The sequence below is a fragment of the Oncorhynchus nerka genome, linkage group LG4 (assembly GCF_034236695.1).
Source record: "Oncorhynchus nerka isolate Pitt River linkage group LG4, Oner_Uvic_2.0, whole genome shotgun sequence".
Taxonomy (NCBI): domain Eukaryota; kingdom Metazoa; phylum Chordata; class Actinopteri; order Salmoniformes; family Salmonidae; genus Oncorhynchus; species Oncorhynchus nerka.
In genome coordinates, this window is record NC_088399.1 from 60,034,793 (window position 1) to 60,056,923 (window position 22,131).

The 22,131-nt window shown below is 40.2% G+C and overlaps 2 protein-coding genes and 1 long non-coding RNA gene across 7 annotated transcripts in view; all 3 read right to left on the minus strand.

The window, feature by feature from the left end:
- LOC115128296 (protein phosphatase 1 regulatory subunit 36) overlaps positions 1-9,100 on the minus strand; it is a 47,837-nt gene extending 38,737 nt beyond the window's left edge. For 2 of the 5 annotated variants that reach the window (XM_029658015.2, XM_029658016.2), the window contains exons 1-12: positions 8,294-9,100; positions 8,066-8,166; positions 7,343-7,429; positions 5,909-5,973; positions 5,636-5,722; positions 5,334-5,464; positions 3,900-3,969; positions 2,601-2,699; positions 2,307-2,447; positions 2,002-2,044; positions 1,350-1,576; positions 427-621 (exon numbers count right to left, since the gene is read on the minus strand). In XM_029658015.2, coding sequence (XP_029513875.1) covers positions 427-621; positions 1,350-1,576; positions 2,002-2,044; positions 2,307-2,447; positions 2,601-2,699; positions 3,900-3,969; positions 5,334-5,464; positions 5,636-5,722; positions 5,909-5,973; positions 7,343-7,429; positions 8,066-8,164 — 1,244 coding nt within the window. In that variant the 5' untranslated portion in view covers positions 8,165-8,166; positions 8,294-9,100. Of the gene's footprint in view, positions 1-426; positions 622-1,349; positions 1,577-2,001; positions 2,045-2,306; positions 2,448-2,600; positions 2,700-3,899; positions 3,970-5,333; positions 5,465-5,635; positions 5,723-5,908; positions 5,974-6,995; positions 7,430-8,065; positions 8,167-8,293 lie in introns of those variants that run through there. The other 3 variants (XM_065017687.1, XM_029658017.2, XM_065017688.1) reach the window with 3 other exon arrangements.
- A 791-nt stretch (positions 9,101-9,891) lies between these two features.
- On the minus strand, positions 9,892-11,687 carry LOC115128989 (uncharacterized). The gene is made up of 2 exons (XR_003863584.2): positions 11,029-11,687; positions 9,892-10,598 (listed from the first exon to the last, which is right to left on the minus strand). It is a non-coding gene; the product is annotated as an uncharacterized LOC115128989 (long non-coding RNA).
- A 2,150-nt stretch (positions 11,688-13,837) lies between these two features.
- Positions 13,838-22,053, minus strand: LOC115128298 (NLR family CARD domain-containing protein 3-like). The gene is made up of 10 exons (XM_029658018.2): positions 21,941-22,053; positions 21,679-21,792; positions 21,402-21,515; positions 21,118-21,240; positions 20,854-20,957; positions 18,558-20,340; positions 18,131-18,304; positions 16,206-16,379; positions 15,955-16,001; positions 13,838-14,935 (listed from the first exon to the last, which is right to left on the minus strand). Exons 1-10 carry the CDS (start codon positions 22,006-22,008, stop codon positions 14,397-14,399), a joined length of 3,240 nt encoding a protein of 1,079 aa, XP_029513878.2. The 5' UTR covers positions 22,009-22,053; the 3' UTR covers positions 13,838-14,396.
- Between the last annotated feature and the right edge of the window lie 78 nt (positions 22,054-22,131).

A 22,131-nucleotide genomic window follows, 5' to 3' on the forward strand; every position in this document is an offset into this window, starting at 1 on the left:
CCCCCCTCCCACACACACACCATCAGGCTAGGCTCAAACCCTACACCCCAACCTGGGCACTCCGTTCTGCCACCTCTGGTCTCTTGGTTCACCCACCCTCCGGGAGGGCAGCTCCCGCTCAGCCCAGTCCAAGTCATTCTCTATCCTGGCACCTTCCCCTAAAGCTAGGACAGCAGAGTGTACTTACTATGCCTGTGATATGTGGTTGTCCCACCTCGCTCTCTTAAGAATGCACTAACTGTAAGTCGCTCTGGATAAGAGCGTCTGCTAAATGACTAAAAATTTATATAGCAAACAGATTCCTTCCCGAGCCTGGTCCCAGACCTTGCCAACAGTTGGTGTGACAATGACCATAGGAGTTGGCAAGACAGCACATACAGATCTGGGATGGGGCTATTCCCTCCCTGTGCTGTGACGGTTAGCTACCTGACAGAGGCCAGCTGCTCTTTGAGCTCCTCCATCAGGGTCTCTGGGTTACACAGCTTGGCCTGGCTCTGCTTCCTGGGTCTGTAGCGGCAGAACAGATGAGGAGCCTCCTCCCGCGGATATGGCAGCAGGGACACCATGACCGGGGAGCGCTGGGTCACCATCTTACTCAAGGCCGGACGACGCTGGGACTTCCTGGGGTTAAAGTTCAAAGGACGAGAAGCAGAAGACTGAGAACCAATTCCAAACTGGCGCCTATTCCCTAGGGCCTAGGCACTAGATATTAATTGATTTAGATGTGGGCATTAGAGTGAAGAGTCATTTGGGGAAATCCTACAGCGGGAGGACAAAATCTCACAAGTCAAACTGTAGAATTTCCTTAAGCAGGGAAAAAAATTCATGAAATTAAAATGCCAGCGGATGTCATTCTAATACCAAATATTCTAAAATATATACAGCTGTACTATTAATCATCAAATATGTAGACAACAGCTGTGAAGATATCAACAAAATAAATTCTCCACATTTGATTAATTTGGTTCTACTTATGGAGTACAGACTTCAAGACCAACTTGGCCTGGACTTGACAGCATAAGAGCAAGAGACCTGAAACCGCTTACAGAACTGTCAGTCATCTGTCAGATGTTGGGAGCTGACATAAGAGTGACAGGCCATTTTATCTGACAAGTCATGAATCTGTCTCAGTCAATCCTATGGTCTGGGAGGTAGATAGACAGCATTCAAGCAGAGATGGCTTTGCAGCCTAAACCATTGTGTTCTTTACTGCAACATATCATGTCAGTCAGTCACTTAGGCTAGTAGAAACTATTGTCTGGAAAAACATAGTAAAAAATGACTCAAAATGGGAGCTGAGAAGATAGCCACGCGTACACCACCCCAGCCTTCCACCACTCCCCACACACCTTTGCTCTGGGGCATTGTGGCTCTGTGTGTGCACTTTGGGCTCAGTCTGTCCCTCTTTGGTGGAGGAGTCCTGGGCCAGGCTGTCCTCTGTGGCATCTATCCTGGTCCTGAGGGCGGGGTTGAAGGTGTCAGAACGCAGCAGGCGCCCCACCTCCTCCTGGATGCCCCTCAGGTCCTTCCTACTGAACGTCACCCACGCCACGTAGCAGAAGAAGCTGTACAGACACTGGTGTAGATAGGACAGATTACAGAGATGAGATGCTACAGTTGCATTTGATATACGTCCTTTGTTAATATCTAATGCTGATGGCTCCATCCTCTGGAGATAATAATAATAATAATAATAATGTTTAGGCCTGTTCATTCATTTAATCATTCATCCAGCCAGTCAGCCAGCCAGTAATTAATTCAAGGTGCTAAAGCTGCATCTGGGTCTGTGTCACATCATCATTCTTTTTTTCCAAAATACATTTACAAATGTCAAAAAAGCTATTCTGGCACTAGATGCAGACACACAGGGTGCTGAGTTACCCTAAAATAACTCTGTTACACTATACCACCACCTCTGGTTAAACAGTACTGAGTCAACATCTCCTCTGGAATACACAGTCGCAAAGGTCAAATCACAGTTCTGTGGGGTTTGGTACTAACCTCATACAACTGCCTGTCTTTGTAGGTCAATGACACACGGCTCCTGTAGAAACAAAGCACTTAAAGTGATAGTTTAACGCAGCAAGTGAAATGTTTTGTGCATGGAGGTTAGGCCGCTACTAACAATTTCTGGATGTATTAGATGTTGTGTATAATCTACGTAGATTATTCTGAATATAGGCTTTAACTGTCAATCGCGTTGGATCTAAGGTATCTGCTTAATAACCAAATGAGTATCTATTCCCTTGACTCGTCACTTCCCCCCCTTGCCCCTGCAGAGCCAAAATGGCGGCGAGGTGACTGACCTGCCACAGGCCATGTGGTGCTGCTGGGATAGGCCCAGGCCCAGGACCAGGCTGGAGTAGCAGAAGGCCAGCTGCTTCTGGGCCAGCTCCACCTTAGCAAGGGTCTCCGCCATCACCTGCTTCTCTGTGATACTCTGCTCACTGACACAAATCAATACATTATAGAGAGGCAAAGTCATGAGAAACATCAATACAAGCGAATGAAGAGTCTCAAGTCTATATAAAATGGTAATTAATGTAAACACACACATACGTACACACAAACACACACGGCACAATGAGTATGGTACTGACGCCATGAGAGGCTTGGGCTTCTTCTCCAGAGACTTCCTCTCAAAGTAACAGGACAGGTAGAGCAGGAGGGCAGCCAGGAACTCATCCAGCTCTCTGCTCCTAAACACACACACACAGGGCAATGTCTAAGAGCAATCATAAAGCCTAAGCAATATACACTACCGTTCAAAAGTTTGGGGTCACTTAGAAATATCCTTGTTTTGGAAAGAAAAGCAAAACAATTATCCATTAAAATAACATCAAATTGATCAGAAATACAGTGCAGACATTGTTTGTTAATGTTGTAAATTACTATTGTAGCTGGAAACAGGATTTTTGTAGCTGGATTTTTTAATGAAATATCTACATAGTCGCAGAGGCCCATTATCAGCAACCATCACTGTGTTCAAATGGCACGTTGTGTTCGCTAATCCAAGTTTATCATTTTAAAAGGCTAATTGATCATTAGAAACCCCTTTTTCAATTATGTTAGCACAGCTGAAAACTGTTGTCCTGATTAAAGAAGCAATAAAACTGGCCTTCTTTAGACTAGTTGAGAATCTGGAACATCATCATTTGTGGGTTCGATTACAGGCTCAAAATGGCCAGAAACAAATTATTTTCTTCTGAAACTCCTCGGTCTATTCTTGTTCTGAGAAATGAAGGCTATTCCATGCAAGAAATTGCCAAGAAACTGAAGATCTCGTACAACGCTGTGTATTACTCCCTTCACAGAACAGCGCAAACTGGCTGGGAGGCCCCGGTGCACAACTGAGCAAGAGAACAAGTACATTAGTGTCTAGTTTGAGAAACAGATGCCTCACAAGTCCTCAACTGCCAGCTTCATTAAATAGTACCCGCAATACAACAGTCTCAAAATGATTTTCTAATGATCAATTAGTCTTTTAAAATGATAAACTTGGATAAGCTAACACAACGTGCCATTGGAACACAGGAGTGATGGTTGCTGATAATGGGCCTCTGTACGCCTATGTAGATATTCCATTTAAAAAATCTGCCGTTTCCAGCTACAATAGTCATTTACAACATTAACCATGTCTACACACTGTATTTCTGATCAATTTGATGTTGTTTTAATAGACAAAAAAAAAAGTGCTTTTCTTTCAAAAACAAGGACATTTCTAAGTGACCCCAAACTTTTGAATGGTAGTGTACGTAAATGGATGTAGCATGGATTGAAAACATAGCCATAAAGAAAGGTTTGTGTGTGAGAGGGATTGAGAGAGAGAGACAAGACAGATGGACAGACAAAAGAGGGAGAGAGAAGGCAGATATACTGTGCAGTGGGTGCTTCCTTACTTCAACACAGACAGGAAGCAAAGTGGAATGGGGAGTCCATCATTCTCCTGCAGCAAACTGAGTGCCACCTCTGCAACACAGACAGACATACATACAGTGCCTTCAGAAACTATTCAGAACCCTTGACTTATTCCATAATGACAAAGTGAAAACATAATTTTAGAAATGTCTGCAAATTTATTGAAAATGAAATACAGAAATACCTATTTCACAGTATTTACACCCCCGAGTCAATACTTTATAGAATCGCCTTTGGCCGCGATTACAGCTGTAGATATGGCCTTATGTTTTAGGTTATTGTCTTGCTGAAAGGTGAATTAATCTCCCAGTGTCTGGTGGAAAGCAAACTGAACCAGGTTTTTGTCTAGGATTTTGCCGGTGCTTAGCACCATTCTTATCCTAAAAAACATCCCAGTCCTTATTAACGATTATAAGTATACCCATAACATGATGCAGCCAACACTATGCTAGAAAATATGGAAAGTAGTAGTAGTAATGTGTTGTAATGGATTTGCCCCAAACATACCACTTTCTATTCAGGACAAAAAGTGAATTGCTTTGTCACATTTTTTGCAGTATTACTTTAGTGCCTTGTTGCAAAAGAAGATGCATGTTATGAAATATTTTTATTCTGTACAGGCTTCCTTCTTTTTAAAAAAATTAGAAAAACATATTTCTACTTTGATATTATGGGGTATTTGTGTAAACCAGTGACAAAAAAATGTGGAAAAAGTCAAGAGGTGTGAATACTTTGATGGCAAAATCCTAGAGGATAACCTGGTTCAGATACTGGGGGACAAATTCACCTTTCAGCAGGACAATAACAAAAACACAAGGCCAAATATACACTGGAGTTGCTAACCAAGACGACGTTGAATGTTTCTGAGTGGCCTAGTTACAGTTACGACTTAAAAAATGGTTGTCTAGCATTGATCAACAACCAACTTGGCAGACCTTGAAGAATTTAAAAAAGAATAATGTGCAAATAGTGTACAATTCAGGTGTGCAAAGCTCTTAGAGACTTACTCAGAAAGACTCACAGATGTAATCACTGCCAAAGGTGATGCTAACATATATTGAATCAGGGGTGTGAATGTAAATGAGATATTTCTGTATTTCATTTTCAATAAATGTGCAAACATTTATAAAAACATGTTTTCACCTTGTCATTGTAGAGTATTGTGTGTAGATGGGTGGGAGAAAAAACGGATTTAATCCATTTTGAATTCAGGCTGTAACACAACAAAATGTGAAGTCAAGGACTATGAATACTTTCTGAAGGCACTGTACATACTGTACATACAAACAGACAGACAGAGAAAGACCATATATTCAACTAATCTGCTGTAAAGGATGTGTTCCATAACATAGATCCGTCTGATGCAGCAGTCAGAAATGATGTGTGTATTATGTGTATGACCGACCAACACCTACGTTTCACATCCTCGATGGTCACATAGTCCCTCTGACCCCGTTTTACTGAGGACTTGTAGGCATTGAGTTGAGCAGGACCCACAATCTTCCTGCTGATTTGTCCCCCCCTCTTGGCCGATGACTGCGTTTGCCTACAAATAATAGACAGAAAAGTATTTGTTGAAAGAGTTCAGGACACAGTAGTGCCCTTAATTATGTGTCAATCAAGGATACATATCACTTGTAATATAATGAATGCTCTATCTATTAATATCATTGCTAGTTGAACAGTATGGATAGGAAAAGTGCTGTTGGCTAGCTACCTCTCTGGACGCTTGCTGGCAAGATCTTGAAAATGGACAGGTTTAGTCTTTTTTCTCTTTTCTTTTACCTCCACAGATGTACTAAAACTGAAAATAAAAGGATGAGAAAATAGTTCAATACTTATCAACAGGTGCATACTCAACGATAAGTTCATTAGATAATCAAATACATCCATATACACCCGCAAATAATAGTGAGAAAACGTTTGCACAGAAATAGGTCCAGAAAGTATTGTAACATTTGCTACTGCTATAGCTGCCCATTAACGTTACCTGGTGAACTCGAGGGCTTGGGTTTCATCATTCCAGTTCCATCGCCCAGGTGGAGGTATGCTGATCTGTCATATGAAGTAACCATTGTCATTACTTCAAAAATGAATCATTGACACGTTCACGATCGAGCGTCACTATTGCAGCAACAGGTGTACACTTGTTAAAAATTTGACCTCGATCTCTCTCAGGCAGCTGCTACACCTGCATCTTTTTTTGTCGTTCTACTTGTAGCACACCGTACAACTGCTACATTGTGACATGCGCTAAAACTCAACCGCCACATTGGGCCAACCTTGTCACATTTAACAAACGTACCGTTTCCTTTTGTGGTTTCGGCATTTCTCCTTTATAAGATAAAGCTCATCTTCCTCCCTGCTACCCTCGATGTGTTTACTAAAAATGTAGGTCTAGTATCTAGGCAACAGCCAATCGGGTCTATGTGGCAGCACTTGAAAAGAGAGAAGCGCAGAATCCAATGCAGTACCTTGGTGTGGCTAATCGGGTGTTTGCAATGAGGTGGCCTATGCATTTCAAGACAGTTCAGAATCATCATAACAATTACTATGGAGTATCTAATGTATCTAGAGTATCTAAAAGTTCCTTGCCTTCACTATAGAGAAATGTTTTCAATAAGACAAAACATCTATGATACCAACTAACAATAAAAAGGAAAGACAATATATCTGCAATTTTATATTAAAATGGCAGACGTTTCAAAAACACTGGAAATTCAGTTCATTATCCATATGAAAGAATTGACTTGGCCTATTTCGACATTAGGTAATTTCCAAACTGTCAACAAAGCAAATAACAATACATCAAATATAATAACAGAACACCAAATATCCTGACAATCATTTTCAATGCACTATCTCTCTCAGATTATCTCTCCCTGTAGTCTCAGAGAAGCCCATTAAATCATGTTTATGAGGCCTTTGGTGTGAGGCGATGAACTCTCTCTATGAAGACATCCAAGCCCCATTCCTTATCCTTAACCTCTGGGAGAGCATTTGAAGACGGTATAAACTTAGTACCACAACTCCTCCCTGGAATACAATTAAAAGAAAATACAATTAAACTACCTTACCACAATTCTCTCGTACAACATCTTCTTATATTCCATTCAATTGGTTTCTGTGTTAAATATCCATTTCAGTTCAATGATAGATCTTTTTCTAAAGGCAGTAAGAGTAATAAAGGTATTATCAATGACAAATGTAATTGTGTTAATAAAACTCTGAAAAGTCTGTTAACTTCCTCATCGGGCACATCAAATGGAGAACCTATAGAGAGGTGTTAAAGAATGGTCATGGAAGGTTAATTAATTACATGCATACTGTACTGTATGTTTGAATCAATGTGTTACACTTGCATGAATCTAGAATGAATGGAAGACAAATAGAATTTCCGCTGTTATTTCAGAAAATATCGTACCTTTGAACAATACAGGATTGTATAAAAAAAGTGTCCAGGTGGTATCGGCAGTCCTTGTCCATTAACGACATGATCAGTGCTGCACACCTGTACCATACAGTGAAACAACAGACAGGACTTATTATGTGTCAAAGCAATCTGGGCTTTCTTGTTGAATCACAGAGGGAAGACCAGTTCATGTGGTTATACTTTTCTCTGTCCCGTGGGTTGATGGCCACCAAGGAGCCTCTGTCCAAAATCCCTCCAAACTGACCCTCAATGACACTGTTAAAAAGCAAACATTCATTTTTTTTTTTTGAAAACTTGAATGTTACTCTTTTAACAGGTAGCCTAGTGATTAGAGCGTTGGACTAGAGTAACCAAAAGGTTGCAAGATCGAATCCCTGAGCTGACAAGGTAAAAATCTGTCATACTGCCCCTGAACAAGGCAGTTAACCCACTCTTCCTAGGCTGTCATTGAAAATAAGAATTTGGTCTTAACTGCCTTGCTTAGTTAAATAAAGGTATACATTTTTTTTAGGAAATGGGTTACTGTTCAAATTATCTTTAGCTGGAGAATTTGTATAGGTCGCACTGGTACAAGGATATCTTTCCATCTGAGCTCTGTGAAGGAAAGGCACATTTTCAGTGAAGGCATAATCAATTTGAAGTGATTACGTAGAGGGACAATCAAAATAGATTGGTCCCTAGAATGTCAACTGAAGAGCATCATCTTCCTCATACCTTGTAAACCTTGGCAGTAGGTATAGCTGGGACCACTTCTTCACTGTAGGTCAACTTCTGATCTTCATCTAAGCTATATCCAACAACTGGGTGTCCCATGTCTGCAAGCATATGTATCAACAGGTAGGAGAAGATAATTCAGTCATGTGCAAATGCTTGCCAAATACAAAAATAGAGCAAAAATATTATTATTTATTTATATTTTCTTGTTGAATTTCACCCACCTACCATTTCATATCAACAGCTTTCCCACAGAGGGAAGAAAAAACAAACTCCCTTCTGTCCACACAGAACCTTGTCAATAAGCTCTCCAACACTATTAGAGATGCGTTCGTAAAATTCACTCTGGCTATCTACTCCGATTTCAGAGCACTCTCGTCTGAGTGTGCCAGAGCGCAGAATAACTGATGAATTTATGAACGGACAACGCCAGTTGAATATGATCGGTGTCATTAAACGTCGGCAAAAAAAAAACATAATTACATGATTGCCAGCAGGACAGTGACAGTCATCAATGCTCTAGAAAGCATGAAATCAGCCTAACCAGTTCTTCTATGGTGAGTAAAGTGGTCAGAGTGAGGTGTTCTCTCATTTGTGTTTAGAAGTAGCTAGCCAGCTTTACCAGTTAGCTTGGGTGTTTGACTGCCGTTGTCAGGTCAGAACGCTTGGATCAACCCCTACTCCTCCGCCACAGCGTCCAGTGTACGCTCTGAACGCTCAGAGTGAAACGCTCTGAATTTTGTTATATAAATATTCATACACATAGTTCATATATTATACAGCGCCAAGCCAAACCACCTGACTCAAGTCATTTCACGTACCCCTGCTAAAATAGGAACCAGGTCACTCTCCCTGCAATAAAACTAACCCCCTAACACTATCCCCTCAGCTCTGTTGTCTTACCACCCCAGGAAACAAAGACATTCCATCGCAAGAACACATACACCCAGCCATAAAACTGACCCCCTCTGCTCTCCTGTATCAGATTTCCTGACACACAAATACCTTCTTGCATGAACACACACACATCTCAGTCCAGGTCAAAGGGAGCTCAGAGAACAAGACTCTGCTATGCACCAATGGGGCCCGCTCTGGCTAGAGCAAGGCCCGCCTCTTTGTGACCAGTCAGAAGACCAAAACGACAAGACTCCACCTACTTTATTATTGTATAAAAATGAATGTAACCTTTGGATAAAGGCCTCTTTTTCACCTGACCCCTCATCGGGTTATATGAACTAGATCCGTGCACGATGTAGAACAAGATATCTTTGACCAATAAACGGCCTTCTTGATACACCTGATTCCACTCTGTCCAGCGTCCATGATTTGGTCTCAACTCTCCAATATTTAAACACTAACCATTTACAAACGGACAATATGACAATGCTCTTAATTTACAAACGCCTAGAGCGCACTCTGACCGCACTCTGGAATCCCAGAGTGAATTTACGAACAAAGAGCAATGTTGTACCACTGAAAAACGAAGCGAAAGCCATCTCCGTAATTTCACATATTTTAAAATCACAGTCTGTAATCCCTTAAAAACTACTTGGGAGATTCAGTAGTAGACAATAATGTATTTACTTGTGCACGGGGTACTGATCTCCCTCTCCTTACTCCCATTCTCCAAGAGTCCTCACTATCAGCCCGAGCTTCCATTCTATAATACCTTCCACCCAATCAGACATCAAGAGAATAACACATGGATGGAATTCCTGACCCAATCACTCTACCGAATTGAACGGAAACTTTACTGCTGATAAGCTACACTACACAAACACATACTGCAGGCAGCCACAAACAAAGAATGAGTCATCCAGATTCCATTAAGCCATACAATATTATTTATTCATTCATAGTGTCTCATCAAATATTGCATGTGTGAAGCTGGATGATAGTACTATTGACATAAGACAGGAGTAGCTGTATACATGATGAATACAAGAGTGGAGAAATATATTTAAATTAAAATGAATGTTCCTCTACACCTGTATTGAAACATGATTTTTCCAGAAGGAAATCTTCGGAACCAGCAGTCTTAGTGTCCCTGTTCATTATTCATGAACTACTGCAATATAAAATGTCTACTCAATCTTTATTACAGTATATTGTACTACTGATCCATTCAGGTAAACATATTTCTAAACAGTTTTTACAATTACTTTTTCCCCTAATCAAAAACGAAATCCTGGATCGGTTATATTAATTCAGTCTGGAAACGTGTGACTTTTAAAGTTGACTAATGAGTAAAGGATATGAGTTTATTAAAAATATGTTTTATCTATTCCAGCATGAGAAAAATGTATCACCCTCTTCGAGGTACAGCGTGACACTAATCCTCCCCTATAGAACCATCCCAACCAAATGCAAACTGTGAAACCTAAATAAGAGTCATAATTGGTTGATGAAATGTTCCATAATTGGTCTTTGGAGTGATGAAATGCACTTTCCTTGAAGAAGTCCAGGCCCCAAGCCTTCTCGTCGTCTGTCAGGACGTCCATGGACTGTAGCATCTCTATATCACAGGTCTTTCCTGGAATTAAAAACACAATTACACAAGAACCTCATCTGATCTAAATGTCCAAACACATACAGGCCCTCCAGAAATTATTCTCACCCCTTGACTGTTTCCTCATTTTGTTGTGTTACAGCTTGAATATAACATTTATTAAATAGATATTATTTTTGTCACTGGCCTAAACATAAACACTGGCTCCCATAACGTCAAAGTGATATTAAGTTTTTATGCATTTTTACAAATTAATTAAAAATGAAAAGCTGAAATGTCTTGAGTCAACAAGTTTTCAACACCTTTGTTATGACAAGCCTAAATAAGTTCAGGAGTAAACATTTGCTTAACAAGTCACTTAATGTGTTGCATGGACTCACTTTGAGTGCAATAATAGTGTTTAACATGATTTTTTTATGACTGTCTCATCTCTGTACCACACGCATATAATTACCTGTAAGATCTCTCAGTTGAGCAGTGAATTTCAAACAGATTCAACCACAAAGATCAGGGAGGTTTTTCAATGCCTTGCAAAGAAGGGCACCTACAGTATTGGTAGATGGGGGGAAAATATAAAAAGCAGACATTGAATATCCCTTTGAGCATGGTGAATATATTAATTACACTGAATCAATACACCCAGTCACTACAAAGATACAGGAATCCTTCCTAACTCAGTTGCCGGAGAGGAAGGAAACCGCTCATGGATTTCACCATGAGGCCAATGATGACTTTAAAACAGTTACATAGTTGAATGCCTGTGATAGGAGAAAACTGAGGATGGCTCAACAACATTGTAGTTCCTCCACAATTACTAACCTAACTGATAGAGTGAAAAGAAGGAACCCTGTACAGAATAAAAAATATTCCAAAACATGCATCCTGTTTGCAACAGGGCACTAAAGTAATACTGCAAAAAATGTGCCAAAGCAATTCACTTTTTTGTCATGAATACAAAGTGTTCTTTTGGGGGTAAATCAAATACAACACATTACTGAATACCACTCTCCATATTTTCAAACATAGTGGGGGCTGCGACATGTTTTTCAGGATAAAAAGTCAACTGAATGGCGCTTACGAACAGTCAAAATCCTAGAGGAAATCCCAATCTGCTTTTCAGACACTGGGAGATTAATTCACCTTTCAGCAGGACAAGAACCTTAAACACAAGGCCAATTCTACACTGGAGAATGCCAAGAGTGTGCAAACCTGTCATCAAGGCAAAGGGTGACTACTTTGAAGAATCTCAAATATAAAATATATTTTGATTTGTAGAACACTTTTTGGTTACAAATGCGTTATTTCATAGTTTTGATGTCTTGAATGAGTAGGTGTGTCCAAACTTTTGACTGGTACTGTATTTTGGGATACACATGTTACATACATGTAAGAACAAAAATATAAACGCAACATGCAACAGATTCTAAGATTTTACTGAGTTACAGTTCATATAAGAAAACCAACCAATTGAAATAAATAAATTAGGCCCGTAATCTATGGATTTCACATGACTGGGCAGGGGTGCAGCCATGGGTGGGCCTGGGAGAGCATAGGGAGCCAGGCCCACCTACTGGAGAGCCAGGCCCAGCCAATCAGAATGAATTTCCCCCCCCAAAAAGTGCTTTATTACAGACAGAAATACTCCTCAGCACCTACAGTACCAGTCAAAGGTTTGGGCAAACCTACTCATTCCAGGGATTTTCTATAATTTGACTATTTCTACATTGTAGAATAATAGTGAAGACATCGAAACTATGAAATAACACATATGCAATCATGTAGTAACCAATAAAGTGTTAAACAATTTAAAACATTTGTTGTTTTTGAGATTCTTCAAAATAGCCACCCTTTGCCTTGACAGCTTTGCACACTTTGGCATTCTCTCAACCAGCTTCATGAGGTAGTCACCTGGAATGCATTTCAATTAACAGGTGTGCCCTGTTAAAAGTTCAGTTGTGGAATTTCTCTTATTCTTCATGCGTTTGAGCCAATCAGTTGTGTTGTGACAAGGTAGGGGTGGAATACAGAAGATAGCCCTATTTGGTAAAAGACCAAGTCCATATTATGGCAAGAACAGCTCAAATAAGCAAAGAGAAATGAAAGTCCATCATTACTTAAAGACATGAAGGTCAGTCAAAGTGGAACATTTCAAGGACTTTGAAAGTTTCTTCAAGTGCATCGCAAAATCCATCAAGAGCCATGACGAAACTGGCTCTCATGATGATCACAACAAGAAAGGAAGACCAGAGTTACCTCCGTTGCAGAGGGAAAGTTAATTAAAGTTAAATGCTTCACAGAGTTCAAGTAACAGGCACATTTCAACATCAACTGTTCAGAGGAGACTGTGTGAATCCACCCTTCATGGTCAAATTGCTGCAAAGAAACCACTACCAAAGGACACCAATATGGAGAAAAGACTTGCTTGAGCCAAGAAACATGACCAAATGACATTTGACCGGTGGAAATCTGTCCTTTGGTCTGATGAGTCCAAATATGAGATTTTTTTCCCAACCGCCGTGTCTTGTGAGACACAGAGTAGGTGAATGGATGATCTTCGCATGGGTAGTTCCTACCGTGTAGCATGGAGGAGGAGGTGTGATGGTGTAGGGGTGCTTTTCTGGTGACACTGTTTTTTATTTAGAATTCAAGGCACACTTAACCAACATGGCTACCACAGCATTCTGCAGCGCTATGCCATCCCATCTGGTTTGCGCTTAGTGGTCCTATCATTTGTTTTTCAACTGGACAATGACCCAAAACACACCACCAGGCTGTGTAAGAGCTATTTGACCAAGGAGTGATGGACTGCTGCATCAGATGACTTGGCCTCCACAGTCACCTGACATCAACTCATTTGAGATGGTTTGGGATGAGTTGGATGGCAGAGTGAAGATAAAGCAGTTAACAAGTGTGCAGCATATGTGGGAACTCCTTCAAGACAGTTGGAAAAGCATTCCTCGTGAAGCTGGTTGAGAGAATGCCAAGACTGTGCAAAGCTGTCATCAAGTCAAAGAGTGGCTACTTTGAAGAATCTAAAATATATTTGGATTTGTTTAACACCTTTTTGGCTAATACATGATTCCATATATGCTATTTCATAGTTTTGATGGCTTCACTATTATTTTGCAATGTAGAAAATAGTAAAAAATAAATGTCCTTGAATGAGTAGGTGTGTCCAAACTTTTGATTGGTACTGTAGTTACACAACTCCATTCATTTAAATGCATATTCTTATCAAATAAATGAAACATTTTAAACATCTCTTCTTTCCACTTTTTTATTAACCTCATTAGACTGTGACAATTACATTCAGTGCAATTGAGTTCACAGAAGCAGGATTGTTGCGTCAACAATTTTACAAACATGCTACGGTCAACAGAACAATTCTGTCATCTATTTACATATCTAATTATCATCTGTTAAAGATGCAGTCCGGAATCGTAAGCACCACAAATTCGCATAATATTGTACGAATTAGATTCATAACATATCATACGAATTCCAAAAAACATATACTATATATATATAAAGCAAAACAAAACACAACATGCAACAATTTCAATGATATAAGGAAATCAGCCAATTGAAATAAATTCATAAACCCTAATCTATGGATTTCACATGACTGGGCAGGGGCACAGCTAACAGTGGGCCTGGAGGGAGGGCATAGGCCCACCCACTGGGGAGCAAGGCCCAGCTAATCAGAATGACTTTTTTTCTGCACAAAAAGGCTTTATTTTTTTATTTTTTTGAGTGAAGAATAACCCATCATGTCACCCAGTTGTGTTTCAATAGGAGTGTGACTTCAATAGGAGTGTGACTTCAGGAGGCTATCTGGCACAGAGAAACTGAGGATTTGGACCAACTGACCCCAAACCCAGGATATAGGGGCTCAGTGAATGTGGTGTGGAATGTGTGCAGGTGGATCAGTGTATCAGTGGAGAGACCATACATGTAGAAGGACAGCGTGCCGGCCACCCAGTCCAGATATACTCCTACTCTGTGGGAGCCGGAGGAGGTGACAGTTCTCTCATTATTGTGCCTGGCATTGTAATGTTTAGCAGAGCAGAACAGACACCAGGACATGTCATTGGCTCCAAGCACACAGTCATTATGTTGTCCTCTCCTGCTGATTCCTTTATATGAAACTCCTATCATAACCCATTTCCCACTCCACTCTACCTCCCAGTAACAGCGCCCAGACAGACCCTCTCTACACAGCACCTGTGGACAGTCCTGAAATCTCTCTGGGTGATCAGGATACGACTGACTCCCATTCCCACATGTCAGCTTTCTATTCACCTCAGACCAAGAGAGGTTTCTGTGTAATGTGTTTGGGTCCAGTTTGAGCTCAAACGCATCTGAGGGATGGGAACAAGACACAATATTTTCAAATGATCATCATTCACAATTAGAATGTTAATTCACTTTTCACTTATTCATACATTTAAAGTCGATGTTTCTAGGTATTAAAAAAGGCACAGTCAAGGTAACTTGAGACGTGTTGAATGATCATATGTTATATATGGTAATGTCAAACACACTTATTCCCAGTAATTACACACACTCAAACATGGTTGCACACATGAACACACACACACGTTACACAAACACATTTTTCTCACTCTCAATGACGTACTCTCAATGACTAAACTAGTAACACTTGTAACAAAGCCAGTCTTACATTCAACACCTTTCAATGTGCATTCATTTTGTTGTAGACATCTTTCACCACACAACAATTGATCCAAAATATAAATGTACCGTGAAATATAACGAGTACATTGGTTTAATCACCAAAACATAATGATATCCTCTCAATTGAGCTATTTTAACAACCAGTTAATCCAATAGAACAAACTGTAAGATACATGTTTAAAAATTGCCCTTTGAATGTCGTATGCTTCAGTACTGTACATATCATCACATTACACTGTTTTCACATGAGGCAATACACTTTGCACAGCCCATGTCAAATCTATAGGTTTACCAAACGTTTAAGTGATCATCAATTAAGTGCAGTTGGTTTAAGTAATAGTCAAATGTATTTGAACAAAAGAGAAGAGAATCATATTAAAGGTAATGTGCACATTTAATTGTGAAAGGCAATTACTTTATATGAACATGTGTGTTGCAATGTGAAACATGTATTTCGAGGTGAAACACTGATTGCGTTTGGTGTAAAAGGGAATGTGATTTTGGGTTGTCAGTTGAAGTGCTTAGAGTTTTGAAACACCTTCCTTCTTGATGACCTGTTTTGAGTCTTGTAGAGTTTGAGAGTTGTGGAAATGTACCACATACTTGTGAAAATTGCACCAAAGTGATAAAAACATATATATACTTATTTATAGGCATATTCTTCACAACGGTCAACACTCACATTTTCTAAGCCCAGGTTTCATTGTGTGTTCTCCACCATGATCCACACTGTAGGGGTGAGCAGAACAGACAGTCATTGAGTGATACATGTGTAAGCACGCACACGCACATACATATACACACACACACACACACACACAACTGCTTCGAAGTGGTGGTAAGAATCTTTGGCTTACAGTAAATGATGATAACTAGCTTGATAACTCAAACATGTCTGATATGAACATGGATTGACATAAATCCTCTACATACTTGAGTCTCTCCAGTCTGCAGTGTGGATCCTCCAGTCGAGCAGAGAGCAGTCTGACTCCTGAGTATCCTGGGTGATTGTAGCTCAGGTCAAGCTCTCTCAGGTGTGAGGGGTTTAACCTCAGAGCTGAGACCAGAGAAGCACAGCCTTCCTCCGTGACCAGACAGCCTGACAGGCTGCAAATAGTTTTAAATCATTTCAAAATCACTTTGGTATTTTTTGGTGGTGAAGTGGCATTATATTGTTTTCAACCTTTTCAGATGTATCACTGTCCCTAAACCTTCCATATCTATTAATATGGATGTATCATTATTAAAAATGTACAATTATTCAAGTATTGCTGTAGAGAGAAAAAAGTATATTACCAATATTTGAGTAGACTGACCAGACTAGTTTAAAAAGCAGTATCAGTCAAAAAGAAAGAAGGTGAGGTATCAGATTGAGATTGTATTGAGTAAACCAGGGCTGCCCAACCCCATTCCTGGAGATCTACTGTCCTGTAAGTTGTCAGTCCAACCCTAATTTAGTGTATCTGATTCAGCTAGTGAAGGTCTTGTTGAGCAGCTAATAAGTAGAATCAGGTGTGTTAAATTAGGGTTGGACTGAAAACCCACAGGAATGTAGATCTCCGGGAAGAGGGTTGGGCAGCCCTGGAGTAAACAGTCCAAGCGGTTTAAGGGGAAACATTTAAATGTATTGGAATGGCCTAGTCAAAGCCCAGACCTCAATCCAATTGAGAATCTGTGGTATGACTTAAAGATTGCTGTACACCAGCAGGAACCCATCCAACTTGAAGGAGCTGGAGCAGTTTTGGTTTGAAGAATCCTAGTGGCTAGCTGTGCCAAGCTTATATAGAGACATATATCCTATAGAGACCCCAAGAGACTTGGGGTATGTAGCTCTAGAAAGTATTGACTTTTTTGGGGGGGGTTCTGCACATTCAAGTTCTGTTTTTCTTGTATTATTTCTTGTCTGTTTCACGATAAAAAAAATGTTTATCATCTTCAAAGTGGTAGGCATGTTGTGTAAATCAAACGATACAAACCCCCCAAAAATCCATTTTAATTCCAGGTTGTAAGGCAACAAAATAGGAAAAACAAGCCACTAAGTATTGGACAAATTAACTTGTAGTATGTAGTATTAAAGTAGTCAAGTTTAGCTTGTGACTATACAAACTCATTGGATGCATTTGCAGTTTGTTTTGGTTGTGTTTTGGGATATGTTTAACCTAACTGAATGATGAATGGAGTAAATTTGTTTCTTAACACTACTAAATGAATTCAAATAATGCCATGATTTAGAAAAATCATGAAGGAATCATGAATAATAATGAGTGAGAAGTTAGAGGCTAAAACAAAACATGCTAACCTCAGACATTTGTGCCTCTGTAACTTTGTCATACATCATTAATCATTATTCATTCATGTTTATCCATAATCATGGTAGCATCCACATGAATGTAGAAGTGTTCAGAACATCTTACATTCTTAATCACAATAAAAGTGACACCAGACATTATTCACCATTCGGTTTCTATTCGGCAAAACATAATCCAAAACCCAACCAAAACAAACTGCAAATGCATCCAACAAGTTTGCAGAGTCACAAGCTTGATGTAATCACAGAGCGCAAGGAATATGGGATGAAATACTACACTTTGAACTACTTTAATATACCAAAAGTGAATTTGTCCAAATACTTATGACATCTTCTAATGGGGGGGAGATACATAATAAAGATATTTTATGTCTAAATGGTAAGATAGATATGTTTGAAATTCCCCTAAAAGTGTTATTCTGTACTGTTGCCTAATATCTTAAATCCAAAATGCTGGAGCATAGAGACAAATTAAACAATTTAAGCCTGATAAACACATGTGGATCCAGTCAACAGTTATCACAAGTTGACTAAAAATAGGAATACGGACCTCAGAGTCTCCAGTTTACATTGTGGATCCTGCAGCCCAGCAGAGAGCATCTTCACTCCTGAATCCTTCAGGTCATTGTTACTCAGATCCAGCTCTCTCAGGTGTGAGGGGTTTGTCTTCAGAGCTGAGGCCAAAGAAGCACAACCTTCCTCTGTGACTCCACAGTCTGACAGCCTGACAGAGAGATCATCATGATTTCACAAAGACAGTGTTCACTTAACACCAGTAGTGTAGAAGTAGAATGGTATTTGGTTTATTCTCTCGACATATAGATTCATCTTCCGTCTCCTAGAATTGTATGGTCATCTTGTTATACTGATGCAAACATCAATGTATTATTCCATATGTTGATCAATAGTGCATATTTTTTTCTAAATGGAATATCTAATGATTAATACTTAAATGTCATTCTACAATATGTACTCACAGAACAGTTCTGGATGCTTTGACAACTGGCAGCAGCCTCAGAAGACCTTCCTCTGATTTGGAGTATTTCTTCAGGTCAAACACCTCCAGGTCCTCTTCTGAAGTCAGCAACACAAAGGCCAGAGCTGACCACAGTGCCGGTGAGAGTTTTTCACTGGAGACATTTCCCGAGCTCAGGTAACTTTGGATCTCCTTCACTAGAGAATGGTCATTCAGTTCGTTCAGACAGTGGAACAGATTGATGCACCTCTCTGGAGAGGGATTCTCCCTGATCTTCTCCTTGATGTACATGACTGTTTCCTCATGGCTCTGTGGGCTGCTTCTTGTCGTTGTCAGTAGACCTCGTAAGTGCTTATGATTTGACTCCAGTGAGAGGCCCAGAAGGAAGCGGAGGAAAAGATCAAGGTGTCCACCCGCACTCTCCAAGGCTTTATCCACAGCACTCTTGTGGAAGTCAATTGCAGGTATTTTTCTGAACCAAAATGTTTTGAAGATTAACTGTGGTTTGGCTATTAGATTCTCATTGTCATTGCTGAATCTGAGAAACACATATACAGCAGCCAGAAACTCCTGAATGCTCAGATGCACAAAGCAGAACACCTTGACCTGGTACAGCCCACACTCCTCTCTGAAGATCTGTGTGCACACTCCTGAGTACACTGAGGCTTCCCTGACATCAATGCCACACTCTTTCAGGTCTTCTTCATAGAAAATTAGATTGCCTTTCACAAGCTGTTGAAAAGCCAGTTTTCCCAGTGACAGAATGCTTGTTTTATTCCAGTGTGGACCTGTCTCTTCTTTCGCAAGATACTTTTCATTCGCCTGTTTGGTCTGAAATACCAGGAAGTGTGTGCACATCTCAGTTAGAGTCTGGGGAAACTCTCTCCCTTCTTCACCCATTTTCTCCAAAACTGTGGCAGAGATCCAACAGAAGACTGGTATGTGGCACATGATGTGGAGGCTCCTTGATGACTTCATGTGTGAGATGATTCTACTGGCCAAGTTCTTATCACTAAATCTCTTTCTAAAGTATTCCTCTTTTTGTGGATCATTAAACCCTCGCACCTCTGTAACCTGGTCAACACATCCTGAAGGGATCTGATTGGCTGCTGCAGGTCGAGTAGTTATCCAGAGAAGAGCAGAGGGCAGCAGATTTCCCTCAATGAGGTTTGTCAGCAGCATATCCACTGAGGTCGACTCTGTGACATCACAACAGCTCTTGTTCCTCTTGAAGTCTAGGGGCAGTCGGCACTCATCCAGACCATCAAAGATGAACAGAACTTTGTACTTGTCAAAGTTGGAGATTCTTGATTTTTTTGTTTCCATTGAGAAGTGATCGAGAAGTTCAAACAAATTGTGTTTTTCCCCTTTCATCAAATTTAGCTCCCGAAAAGGAAGTGAAAATACAAATTGGACATCCTGATTTGCTTTTCCTTCAGCCCAGTCCAGAATGAACTTCTGCACAGAGACTGTTTTTCCAATGCCGGCGACTCCCTTTGTCAGCACAGTTCTGATAGGTCTGTCTTGTCCAGGTAAAGGTTTGAAGATGTCATTACATTTGATTGCCGTCTCTGGTCTTGCTTGTTTCCTGGTTGTTGTCTCCATTTGTCTTACCTCATGTTCATTATTGACCTCTCCATTTCCACCCTTTGTGATGTAGAGTTCTGTGTAGATCTTATTGAGAAGTGTTGGGTTCCCTTGCTTAGCAATACCCTCAAATGCACTTTGATATTTCGTCTTTAGATTAGATTTGAGTTCCCGTTGGCAAATCAAAGCAAGCTCACCTGAATAAACAAGAAGCACAGAGGATATTCAGAATTGGAAGAATGGAGTTAAACATACATATCTTTGGTCAAAACAAAACAGATCCCAGAGATCCCACTCTGTAACTTTCTGTGTCAGTAAAACACAGTCCATAGTCCTTTTGTACTATGCATTTGCTACTACGCCCTTGCATCTAAAATGTAACTTGCTCTTGTATCTTGCATATCGAATGTAAATGCATGCATCCAGAAAAATTCCAGGATGAAATGTGTTACTTTGGCCCAGCATGGCCTCGAGTCTCCTCTTTCACCTGCCAACGTCAACTTATCGAGGTGACAGGTCCACATAGGATTGTGTTATGAATGAGTCAAATGTAATCATATCCCTTCTTAACTGCCTGTATAAATGCATGAATGTTTTCTTTACAAGTTCAATTAAATGCACACAACACATACTTGAGTTATAATGCTATGTACAGCTTTTCTACATCCCCCATAATGGAGCAATCAACAGTGAAGGCAGACAGCTCTTACTTTTCTCCAGTGTGTCAGCAAGCTCCTTCTGGTTCATCTCAAAGCCTTCAGGGAGATCTGAACTCAGCACTGTCTTGAACGGTCTTGATAACTCCTGTTGGGCTCTGTGGACAAAACGTGAGCTTACATCTGTACATTCAGCATGCACACAGAAGCAATAACACATAAGAGGGTATGCATGAATGAATTGCAACGGTGTGATGTGGCCAAGCCTCGGACTGTCAGCATATCATTACATGAATCTGTAAAACAATGATATCTCACATTTGTTCGGAAACAACTCCATCTCTGAACCTTAAAGGTGGATCCATAGACTGGTCACTCTTCATAGACACACAGCTGCGTGCCGTGATGGCTGGTCTCTCCTGCTGGACCCTGACAAAAATACTAAGAGACCAGAGCAACTTTAATACAGTACACCTTTGGTAGTAGTAGCTGTAGCAAAATACTCCAATGAGCAACAATACATCAGTAGTGTTTTTAACACAGTGACAAAGTTGACATTTTGACCAAATTAATAACATCAACCAAGTCATACTGGTTCTTACCTTTCTACAGTAGAAATGTTTTCCTCTTTAAATGTGAGAGGTGGTTCCATAGACAGGTCATTCTTCATGGACACGCAGCTGGGTACAGGTGAGTCTAGTCTCTGCTGCTTTATCCTGTCAAAAGCACAAAGAAAACCAGCACAAAGAAAACCAGTCAGTTTGTTGTACTCACTGACACTCACCTGGTTGGCAGGAAACATCAAGAAAAAGGACAATCAGTATGACATGGAAAATATCATGTTCATTATCTACTCTATGTTCTGTTAATAAAACACACATTTGTTCAATGGAAACTTCTCCTTCTCTGAACATGATAGGTGGATCCATAGATTTGTCACTCTTCATGGACACACAGCTGGGTACAGGGGAGGCAGGTCTCTGATGTTCGATCCTGACAAAAAGCACAAAGAAAGCAGTCAATTTGGTATACTCACTGAGACTCATCTGGTTGGCAGGAAACATCAAGAAAAAGGACAATCAGTATGAAATAGAAAATATCATGTTCATTATCTACTCTATGTTCTATTAATTAAACACACCTTTGTTCAATGGAAACGTCAACTTCTCTGAACATGATAGGTGGATTCATAGATTTGTCACTCTTCATGGACACACAGCTGGGTACAGGGGAGGCAGGTCTCTGATGTTCGATCCTGACAAAAGCACAAAACTCCTCATTCTTCAATCAGATGTATAACATGGAACATAAATATAAAAAACACAGAGGTAT